Source organism: Poromitra crassiceps (genome assembly GCF_964638095.1).
Source record: "Poromitra crassiceps genome assembly, chromosome: 14".
Taxonomy (NCBI): domain Eukaryota; kingdom Metazoa; phylum Chordata; class Actinopteri; order Beryciformes; family Melamphaidae; genus Poromitra; species Poromitra crassiceps.
In genome coordinates this window covers 20,441,745-20,454,039 of record NC_139633.1, presented here as the reverse complement: position 1 = coordinate 20,454,039, position 12,295 = coordinate 20,441,745, and the positions used below count along the sequence as shown (strand labels likewise).

Sequence of the window (12,295 nt, the reverse complement as noted above, 5' to 3'; positions counted from 1 at the left end):
GCACAGTACAGTACATGGTTTCTGGGACTTTTGGGGTCGAGGAATTCAGAATTGATGTTTTGTTGATTTGACCTATTTTTGACCTTCAAATCTGATTTTCAGCCCCGAAAGGTCAATTTTTCCAAGTCGATGTAGAGCCTTCATATTAGGCTCTAATGAAAGCTCTGCTGCTCATGCTGAGTTGAGTTATAAACAGTATGATCAGTTTCACTTACAGTACATTGCTCTTGCACTGTTCTTAGGCCAAGAAACCATCTGAATATCACATGGAATTTAACAGGAATTTCAATTGTGTGTGTGTGGGGGGGGAAGGGGGGTGTAGGATAATACACATGCTGCAATGTTTGTCATTTAAATTTCATTGGAAAGGTATTGAGGAACAGAGAAAGTGGAAGCAAGCAAGCTCAAAGTCAAAATAGTGATCAATAGTGGAAAAAGGAGCTTCTTGGTTTCTTTTTAGAGAACAATTTAATGCAGAAGTGTTGGTACACAGAATTGTTGCGTTGCGTTTTAATTTGCCCATGTCTCCTATTTTTTGAAGTTGTACATTGTATTGTAAACCTGTGCAGGTTACCTGTGTACCAACACTTCTGCATTAACCTGTGCAGGTTACCTGTGTACCAACACTTCTGCATTAAACCTGTGCAGGTTACCTGTGTACCAACACTTTTGCATTAAACCTGTGCAGGTTACCTGTGTACCAACACTTCTGCATTAAACCTGTGCAGGTTACCTGTGTACCAACACTTCTGCATTAAACCTGTGCAGGTTACCTGTGTACCAACACTTCTGCATTAAACCTGTGCAGGTTACCTGTGTACCAACACTTCTGCATTAAACCTGTGCAGGTTACCTGTGTACCAACACTTCTGCATTAAACCTGTGCAGGTTACCTGTGTACCAACACTTCTGCATTAAATTGTTCTCTAAAAAGAAACCAAGAAGCTCCTTTTTCCACTATTGGAAAGGTATTGAAAATGCAAGCTTGTTACACCAAGCTGTTAATTGGAGTGGAGACAAACAGCGGTTTAAAGAGAGCAAATACATCCTCTGTTTGAAAAGGCTTGAGAGAGATCACGGGCTACAAACCGTCTGCCAAACACTCCTCCGCCATCAGCTTTCCCCCGGGGCCAAGATGATCTTCTCAGCCCTGCCGCCAACGTCTCCAATCCTCCCCCCAGTTCCCCTCCGGACAGCTCCAGCCCACCTCTTCGCCCATCCCCCCGACACTGCTCTGCATTCAGGAGAGAGATGTCAACAGGCTCTTTAAAAGACAGAAGTCATGAAACCCAGCCTGTCCAGGCCTGATTCTGTCTCACCCTCTGCCCTAAAGCACTGTGTTGATCAGCTGGCCCCATGCAGTGTTCACTGACATCTTCAACACCTCATTGGAGACAAGCCACGTTCCAGCCTGCTTCAAGTCCTCAACTATTATCACCGTCCCCAAAAAGACAAAGCCCATAGCACTAAAAGACTACAAGACTACGTAGCCTTGACCTCTGTGGTCATAAAGTCCTTCAAGCGCCTTGTTCTGTCCTACCTAAAATCCATCTTGGAACCACTCCTGACCCTCTGCAGTTTGCCTGCATAGCCCACAGGTCTGTAGATGACTCCACTATCCTCCATTACATTCTCGTGCAGCTGGACACCACAGGAACCTATACCAGGGTCATGTTTGTGGACTTGCCCGACTCCATCTACAGGTGCTCCACAGACTTCCTAACGAACAGGAAGCAGCATATAGGTCTGGGGAAGCATGTCACTGACTCCCGGACCATCAGCACCGGTCCTCTCTCCATACTTCTTTCCCCTGTACACCAACAGCTGTACCTCCAGCTATCAGTCCATCAAGCTCTTGAAATTTGCAGATGACTCCACCCTCATAGGGCTCACACATGACACACAGTCACCTCTAATGGTGACGAGTCTGCATATAGGCAGGAGATCGACCACCTGACGACCTGGTGCAGTCAAAACAACCTGGAGCTCAATGACCAAAACACAATGGAGATGGTTGTGGACTACAGGAACAATCCAGCCCCACCTCCCATCACCCTGGGTGACTCGTGCAGTGAACACTGTGGAGTTATTTTGCTTCCTAGGCTCAACAATCAGCCGAGACCTGAAATGGGAGTTGAAAATCAAAGCACAAGAAGCCAAGAAGGCACAACAGAGGATGTTCTTTCTTCGGCGGCTGAGGAAGTTCAAGGTGCCCAAGGCAGCATTGGCACTTTTCTACACCTCCACCGTCGAGTCAATCATCATGTCCTCCATCACGTCTGGTATGCTGCTGCTTCCAGCAAGGACATCTCCAGACTGCAGCACATCATCCGCTGAGCTGAAAAGGTGGTCTGGTGCAGCGTGCCATCCATTCAGGAACTACACACTGCCAGGATGCTAAAGCAGTCTCAGAAAATGATGGCTGACCCCACTCATCCAGGACATAAACTCTTCAGGGTGCTCCCCCATGGCAGAAGACTGATGTCTTGCAGTACCAGAACCTCCCATCCCAGGCAGGGACATCTTCTACTCAACTGCCATCTGCCTCTTCAATGAGACCCGGAAGGCCCCACAAATCAGAACTTTGTCACTCCTTCCCCTCCCCCATGCCCCTCAGAATCAGAATCAGAACCAGAAAGACTTTAATGATCCCCGGGGGGAAATTGGGAGCAAACCAGCTGTGCAACGACTGGGGTCCCCCCATGGACATTATCCCACTGACACTTAGGACTTTACTTGACATCTTACATGGACCGTTTACATACTAGACATTATCCCATGGACACACCCCCCATTATGTATCACGGACTTACTGGACACATTTTACATGGACTTAGCTACATGGACATATTCCAAGACTGTGGAGGTAGTAGGCTATATAGTCCACATAGGGTATGCAAATAATTACTATATTTTAAACCATTATGTAATAAATCAGGTCCCTCTGAAATTGTTACATTTGAGGTGGCAGTTTGCATGAATTTTAGTGCGAATCAAAACTGAAAAATAAGTCACTGACAAGTTTATTGTAGATTCTCAGTCTAAAGAAACTAGTTATCATCAATTATGACATCATCACTGTCGACATCATCGCTATGGCATCATCACTGTTGACATCATTGGTGACCTCTTCATCAGTGGTGACATCATATTATAATCCAATTTTTAGAAGCATCTTCATAGGAATATTACAGGAATGTGTAGGGGCGATACAAAATAAAATATGAAGGTTCATGTTATCGATTCTTCGCCAAGAATTGTATGCAAAAAGTAACATAATTGCCTCGTGATTAATTGAATACGTCCTGAAGTGGGCAGTGGCCGGTGAATAATAAGTAGGCTATCCTGAGTCCGCCCCTTTAATGTGTCTAGATCAGCTCGCTGGCAGTAGGCCTGTCTCTCTCTGACAGCAGTCACATCCAGGCTCGTTATGGCGTCGCTGCACCCAAACAGGAGCATTTTCTCCAGGCTCTCCGTGGGAATCTGCCAGTCGCTTCTCGCTTTCTGTCGCGACAAATAGGCACCATACATGGCGATGGAGGACGAGGAGAATGCAGCGGTCGTGGTGACTAACACCCAGGCGGGCTTCAAAAAAGGCGGCGATGTCGAAGATAACGGGGCTTGCATAGACACGCAGCCGGACACGGTGGTCCACCAAGCGGGGTTGAACCAGACTGCAGATCGCGGCAACCGCAATGGTCCAGGAGCCCGGGCTGCAACGGGGATACGCGTGCTAAAGGCAGGTCAACATTTCAAGTCCCCCCCCCCACCCCCTCTTATATCAAAGTCGGTGATTCAACACAAATAAGTGCATGATGAGAATGAAAGCGCAGTCTTGTAATGTTGTGTAATGCGTGGCGCCTGGAGAGTGATGTTCTCCGGGTTGATGATTGATCTCTGGGTGCTGCTTGTCATTCAGTGCAAAATGTGCCAGAGAGCCAACAACTATACACAGCGAGGGCAAAACACTGGCTGCTCCAGCCTTTCAAATGTAGGCCTGCTGTTCTGTTTGTCGAGATGACATTTTATTATGGCTAAAGACACATGATGTGTAATGACATAGGTTACACTCCCTGAGATAGCTGCTCACACAGGGCCATAGGGCACCAACACACACACACGCACGAACACACACACACACACACACACACACACACACACACACACACACACTCCCGCACGCAGTCTACAATGTAATTTCATGAATTGTATAGGCATTACACGATTATATTCCCTGTATGACTACATTACCATCCCAGAATAAAATAGGTCATCATTCCTGATTGTGATTACTCATGGAGTTCATGGCATCACCACCTGCTATAGGGTAATGATTACGCTTTGAGATTAGATTAACCCATAATATACTGTATGTGTGCTGAGTATCTCTAAACTGATTGGCAGTGAAACAAATTACCTCTTGCTCAATCAATGTCGAACAGCTATAGTGGCAAAGGTTAGGAGGTTAGGACAAATTACCACTGAAAATGAATGGTTGGGCCAAGAGTCTATCAGAGAATGCACCTCGAGGGGTGGCGGGGTTTCAATTACAGCCCTCTCTATGGATGCATAAATAAGACAGACTTTGCTGATTTGCTAAAAAACAAGAAACAAGAACAATTTCTCAACGTTATTACATATCATCAGGCAGTGCTATACACTGTAAGGAAGATGCCTGTATGTTAGTTCACTGAAACAGTGAGCCATTGACAAACAATTCCCCAAACTATATGACAAATCTCTCTGACGCACTTCTGCTAGTTCAACTTTATTTAGTTATGAGGTATAGACAAATTAGATTCTTTGTTTACCTTTTATTTATGCAGGATTCGTTTTTTTCTTTTCAATATTTTCTTTTCAATCTTTATAGAACAATAATAATACACAAACAAGACAAATAATCAGGCACAGAATTTAGAATTTCAGAAAGAAAAGAAAAAAAAACATACATCATCAACGTTCAACGTTACAACATGTTGCTACCAGCCACATAAGGTGCTTGTATTAGATATTGTGCATGGGGTCCCACGCAAGGGGTCCACGAGAAACCAGACAGGAGAGCCTCAGACACTATTCATTCTTAACCTCATCAAAGTAGGCCAAAAAAGGGTCCCAAATAGTCAAAAACCTTTTAAGCGAGTTGGCTCTCAGGGACCTGAGTCTCTCCATCTGTATAACAGAGATCATGTCCATCAGCCACACCTGAAAAGAGACAGAAGAGGAGGACTTCCATTCCTTCAGAATGCGTTTTTCTTTGTGACAGTTGTCCCGAGTGTCAGAGATTGTTGCACAGCTGCAGGGAAGTTCAGAGAGGACTCCGAGCAGCCGAAGATGGCGAGTTCTGCCTCCGGTTCCAGGGTTAATTTTGTACTGCCTTAGAGTACCAGTCAAACATTTTGGTCCAGAACCCCGTCAGTGAAGGGCAGAACCAGAAGGCATGAGATAGCGTGCCCTCTGACACCTGACACCTGTCGCACAGTGGTGAGACAGAAGGGTACGTGTAGGTTAGGGTTGACTGAACACACATGATGCAGCTCTGCCCTGCTTCACATTCAGTGAGAGAGACCCAGTCACACCCATGAGCTGCCCAGCAGTACAACTACTGGGCTACTCAATCACTGCATGCAATTTGGAAACAGTTGTAATAATATTACACTGGTCATTGATGAAGTATAAACATACATATTTGAAAGAGGCAATGAACTAGATTTGAATGGACTCCAGAGATTTAAAACGAAATAGGTTTCATGTGTGAAATCAAGTATTGTGTCTCGATTTCTTTTTAATGATAGGTAATGAGCAATTGAGCCACCTGGGGATTTGCTGTGATGATGAGGCTTTTCAGAGAAATACTTGAGGGCGGCCATGATGCAATCCTTTCTGACAGCAGAGGAAAAGTCCAGTTATGACCTGGCAGGCAGCTTGTCCGCTCCATGCTGCTGCTGCCGTGTTGCTTGACCCAAAATATGTTCACACAGCAGAGCAGAGTAGACAGACACTGCATACATACAACACACTCTTCACCTTGGCAGACCTGACTAGACATGACATGAGTCTGTACAAGAGAATAGGAGTTCATATGGAATTCACCTGAGACCATTAACATTTCCAATTGGAAAAATATGGGTCATGGGGACAACTCATTTCAGATTCAAATGCATGGATAACTGCAGAAAATGCATTCGATTTTGTTGTAAAAAAGAACACATATTTACAATACATGTAGTTGCAACCATATATATATGTGACATTTCTGAAATGCAGGGTGGCAGGGGCAGCACACCCTACTCTGCCCCTGCCACCCTGCATTTTGAAATGTGCATGACCAGAAACACACACACACACACACACACACACACACACACACACACACACACACACACACACACACACACACACACACTTGACCTCCGTACCAAATTTCAGCCTCCTATAGGGTGAAAACTGTGGCCGCCAAAGGGTGTACTTTTTGTGGACCAACCAACAGACAGAGTGACCTATAGAGCTGCTGGTCACAGCTAAAAAGACAATGAATGGCCGATGTTCATAGATTGTGTGTGTGTGTGTGTGTGTGTGTGTGTGTGTGTGTGTGTGTGTGTGTGTGTGTGTGTGTGCGTGCGTGCGTGCGTGCGCGCGCGTGTGTGTGTGTGTGTGTGTGTGTGTGACTGACTGTGTGTGTGTGTGCAGCAAATCAAGAGCTTTGCTTTGTGGCTCAACTCTCTCCACCACCACAGTTCAATATAAGACGGACGTTACTGCAGCCACTGCAGCTAGCTGCTGGTCAATCTCACAGGCCCTCTCTTATCCTCCCTCATGAATGAAAGGCCCAGAGATACCTGAACTCCACCAGTAGGGGCAGAGCTCCTCACTCCGCACCTCAAAGTGACCGGACACTTTTTTCCAACTCAGAAGAACATTGGGCTGGTTTGGAGGGGCGGGCCCTCATCCTCATCGCGTCACACTCTCAAAGGCATATCGGCGATCGCAGTCCAATTAGGCCAAAAAGACATGATTTGCAAACAACGTAGGTGCTAATGTCGTCTGACTGGACGTGGCCACTCTCCAGACTTGTGCCTTGATTATCCTGTGTCTTGATATTCTCTCCGTGATGATCATGAATAGATGTGGGCACAAGGCGCACACTTGTCGGAGTCCAGCAGCAGCCACCTTAAATGCGCTTGAGTTAATTACGGGTTAGCCCACTTTGGAGTGGGCTAGGATTGATTGTCCAAGTGTGAAAGCTTTCTTAGCCCTGGGCTAACAGCTCTCTTAGCCGCAGGCTAAGAGACTCACTTAAGCCCAGCTAAGTGTAGTGTGAAAAGCCCTATACATCATACATCTCCAAAACTCACAAAATCATCATATTTGGTGAGGGCGAGTATTGGGATTATCAAATGGGAACCTCCCATCACAAAGGTTTTGTTCAATTAAGCCCACAACACCTGATCTGTATATCTGATGTTAGCCTCTTTGTTAGAATGCCTGTGTTTTTGTGTGTTGCAGCGTAACATGAAGCGGAATGGGAGTCGGGGCTGTGTGACACGAAAGACCCGGTTTGGATCACGGGAGCGGGACTGGCTCAAGGGGGATACCCAGCGGGGCTGTGTGTGTCTGTATGGGGGGACAGTAGACCCCCAGCCGCCTGCTTCTGGCCCCCAGGCCTCGTCCACCCCTCAGGCAGACCTGCAGCTGGTGCTCTGCTCCACCAGTACCACAGTGGAGGAGCTGTGTGCCCAGAGGGACGGACAGGGACTCTATGTTCAGCTGCATGGAGACCTACTCAGGTAACACTCATCTAAAGCGCCACTATCACAAACTGTATGCCAGCCAGTTTTTGTGCACGTTTTTTCTTTTGATAATTAGAGTGTCCAGCTGTCTAGATTGTAGTTTGCCAGATAAACTGAATTTAGTTGAATTTCTGTCGATTAGCAATGTGTGTAGGTTTTACAGGCAGGCATACTGTACTGTAGGTGTGTACAATGGTATAAGAATGAGAAGACCTTTGGGACTTGAAATGAGTCTGGGAGGAGTTTGAACAGCTTCCTCCAGCTCTTCCTGGTGGATCCCAAGCACTCCCGGGGCAGCTGGGAGATATAATCCTTCCACCGTGTCCTGGGTCTCCCCAGGGTGTCCTCCCACGCTGGTCATACCCGCTACATCTCCAGAGGGAGGCTCCCGGGTCAAGTGGATCCTCTCGATGCGGAGGAGCAGTGAAGTCCTCCCAGATTGCTAAAGTCCTCACACTATCACAAACAGTGAGGCCAGCCAGCCTCCTGCAGTCTGTGGAGGAACCTAACATCAGCCCCTTGTGTCTGTGATCTCATTCTTTTGGTCGCTCCCTAGAGCTTGTGGCCATAGGTGAGGGGCAGAATGAAGATCAACCAGTAAATCGGGAGCTTTGCTTTGCTTTGCTTCTGATACAATGTCTGCATTACCATAGCTGACACGCCTAACTGGAGGTCTATCTCACAATCCTTAGCCTCACTTGTGAATCGCAGCAAATCCCTCCTACTGCTCCTCATCCTGAACATGTCGCACTCGGCTCCAAAAAGCTCCAGTACACATTGGAATATGAATATCACAAACAGGGGTGTCTGATGCCCAGATTGCCCACCTTGAATGAGCTTGACTTGTCAGGAATGCAAAACAGCTCTCGGGACCAAATGGCTCGCAGTACGTTACTGCATGCATGCTGCAGATCTCTCTCTGGGTCTGGGACACTTTGAGCTCCAAACTAAGGTCGGAATCCTGGCCAGTGATTGGTTCCCCCCCGAAATCCTGGGGCCACCAATCAGTAATGACTTTAGCGATCAGGCGCGTGCCCACCCAAACTGACTGTTGACTTTTGAAAAGAGTGGACACTGTTGAGACATTTACTGGACTAAATGCTGCAACAATATCTTAAATGTGGACATTATTGTCTCGCCAGCTTTGTTTCCATGAATGCAAGGCATATTTGAAAGCAAAATGCATGAAATCTCATAAGACGAGTGGGCCACCAGCAAAAATACCATTAGGTGCTTTTCCATTGGAGGATTGTAAATGGATGATGTGCATCTAAGGTGGATTAATCGCTATAAAACTATGCGATGGACTTATTGCAGTTATTTTGTTGGAAACATGACTGAAGTGGGCTGTAGACTGTGGGCTTCTAACAGCATGTGAACTGACTACATTGTGAGCTGCAGGCAATCATAATAATAAATGACAGGTTTCTTAGTAAGCCTGGATCGGTTGTTTTGGACTTCAGGCAAGACTTGCTTTAGTCTATAGTCCTAAAATTACAGTGTTCATATTGCTGCCTACTGGCCAGTATGACCAAGTGGATTTAACTTTTAATAAACATTTTTAACATCCAAAACAGGGTCTTACCAAGTAATGCACACTATTACTGTAGTCATGTTTGAACTAGGAAAGCTCAAAGTGGAATCTACAACAGCATAATAAACGCAGGTCATGGTTAACATAAATGCAAGTGCAGCACATTCATAGAAACGACATGAATCCTTTTTTAACGTGTGAAACCTTCCTTTCCTTTGTATAAATCACTTTTCAAACTCTTTTGAGTTAAGTGCTGTGTGAGCACGTTGTAAACTATTTTGAGGTAAGTGCTGTGTGAAGTTGAACTCTTTTGAGGCAAGTACTGTGTGAACACGTAAACTCTTTTGAGGTAAGTGTTGTGTGAACACGTTGTAAACTCTTTTGAGGTAAGTGCTGTGTGAACACGTAAACTCATTTGAGGTAAGTGCTGTGCGAACACGTAAACTCTTTTGAGGCAAGTACTGTGTGAAGTTGAACACGTTGTAAACTCTTTTGAGGTAAGTGCTGTGTGAAGTTGAACACGTTGTAAACTCTTTTGAGGTAAGTGCTGTGTGAAGTTGAACACGTTGTAAACTCTTTTGAGGTAAGTGCTGTGTGAAGTTGAACACGTTGTAAACTCTTTTGAGGTAAGTGCTGTGTGAAGTTGAACACGTTGTAAACTCTTTTGAGGTAAGTGCTGTGTGAAGTTGAACACGTTGTAAACTCTTTTGAGGTAAGTGCTGTGTGAAGTTGAACACGTTGTAAACTCTTTTGAGGTAAGTGCTGTGTGAAGTTGAACACGTTGTAAACTCTTTTGAGGTAAGTGCTGTGTGAACAAATGTGTTGTTACTGTGCTTGCTAATGGCTGCAGGTAGGAATAAGCATCCGAACACTCAGAGGTGTTGACGGCACTGAAAGAAAAAGAACGAGTGCAAAGGGACAGATGGAGGAGATGCAAGCTGTTTTTTATGAATCTCTTTGTATTACTTGTAATATTGTATCACTTACAGGAAGAAACTAGAAGTCTCTGTTCTCCCTTTCCTGCTTTGTGAACACTGCAACTCAGACAGAATAAACTCCCCTTTTAAGAAAAGAGGGAATGGAGGCGCTGGAGGACATTTTAGACAATTATCTTGCATACTTTGACCAAAGCTTTAACCTGCCGCTACAGCTTTCAGACATTTTTATCTTTAATTGCTGAGATTTGCAAGTCCCGCTGTGGCGTCTCCATCAACAGCGTTTAGCTGCTCACAGTCACTGACATACTACAGTGGGGAAGACATCTCTCTCCCTCTCAACCATGATTTGTTAAAGCAATTTGACTTTCAACAGAGGCAACAGTAACACAATCTTTATTGTAATGATTTGTAATAGCTTCCTCTCTCAGGCGTCACTGATCTGTGAGGTGTCTCTCACACATTGTGTTAGGTGGCTACACTGTAACACACACATTGTGTTAGGTGGCTACACTGTAACACACACATTGTGTTAGGTGGCTACACTGTAACACACACATTGTGTTAGGTGGCTACACTGTAACTCTCACACATTGTGTTAGGTGGCTACAGTGTAACTCTCACATGTTGTGTTAGGTGGCTACACTGTAACACACACATTGTGTTAGGTGGCTACACTGTAACACACACATTGTGTTAGGTGGCTACACTGTAACTCTCACACATTGTGTTAGGTGGCTACACTGTAACACACACATTGTGTTAGGTGGCTACACTGTAACACACACATTGTGTAGTGTTAGGTGGCTACACTGTAACACACACATTGTGTTAGGTGGCTACACTGTAACACACACATTGTGTTAGGTGGTTACACTGTAACACACACATTGTGTTAGGTGGCTACACTGTAACACACACATTGTGTTAGGTGGCTACACTGTAACACACACATTGTGTTAGGTGGCTACACTGTAACTCACACATTGTGTTAGGTGGCTACACTGTAACTCTCACACATTGTGTTAGGTGGCTAGCTACACTGTAACACTGCATTTCCTTCAATCCATGAGAACATGTAGAGTAAATACAAGGCAAGCATTCAGATTGAATGTATTATGGACAACACAATAACACCCTCTCATATCCCTTTCACGTTTGAATTATGTGGCTGTGAAGTAACAGAGTAACAGATTATTACCTCCGCCACAGAGTTAGCTGGAGGTTATGTTTTCGCCCCCCGTTTGTCAGCAGGATATCTCGAAAAGTCATGAACGGATTTGCACGAAATGCAGAAGGAGTCTCTTGCGCTTCAGCCCCTCCACAAATTGAGGTTGGTGCTCTCGGAACAGGACAGTATAACGACAACAGTTTAATGGGTGAACCCAAAGAGGATCCTGGAACACTCCATTCACTGGAAAATGATTTTAATAAGGTGCAGTGACTAACGTTTCGACGCTCACAGCGCGTCTTCATCAGAGTCAAACTGTTGTGCTGTGACTCTTTATAATAATAATAATAATAATAATCATTGGATTTATATAGCGCCTTTCCAAGGCTCAAAGCGCTGACACAGGATGATTATTCGTTCACACCATTCGTACCGGTGGTTCAGAAGCGTGGCAGCCACACATTGGCGCTCAACGGCCCCTCCGAACCACCATCATTCATGTCTACATTCATACCAATCATACCATTCATGTCTACATTCATACCAATCATACCAATCATACGAGGCAAGGAGGGTTAAGTGTCTTGCCCAGGGACACAACGATTAACAGCTGGGAGGGAGCGGGGATCGAACCGCCAACCCTTGCGTCATTGGCCGACCCGCTCTACCTCCTGAGCTAAAGCCCCCTTTGCTTCAGGATGTTCTTTACATTCGCTCAATATATTAGCTGATGTATTGATTTACCCAGGAGCTGCCTTCTACCGCCGCACAAAGGAGAGCAGCTAATTAATCTGTTGATACAGTTGGGAATGTTCTGCTGCTATGCAAATGAAGTTTATTTTGGTTATTTCCAGTGGTGTTTTTCCCC

The 12,295-nt window shown here is 45.4% G+C and overlaps 1 protein-coding gene across 1 annotated transcript in view; it reads left to right on the top strand.

The window, feature by feature from the left end:
* Window positions 1-3,595: 3,595 nt before the first annotated feature.
* Window positions 3,596-12,295, top strand: part of phlpp2 (PH domain and leucine rich repeat protein phosphatase 2) — a gene marked incomplete at its 3' end in the record, with an annotated part of 54,037 nt that continues 45,337 nt past the window's right edge. Inside the window, exons 1-2 of the mRNA XM_083650955.1 lie at window positions 3,596-3,739; window positions 7,504-7,784. Of these exons, the coding sequence (XP_083507081.1) occupies window positions 7,510-7,784 (275 nt within the window). The 5' untranslated portion in view covers window positions 3,596-3,739; window positions 7,504-7,509. The remainder of the gene's footprint in view (window positions 3,740-7,503; window positions 7,785-12,295) is intronic.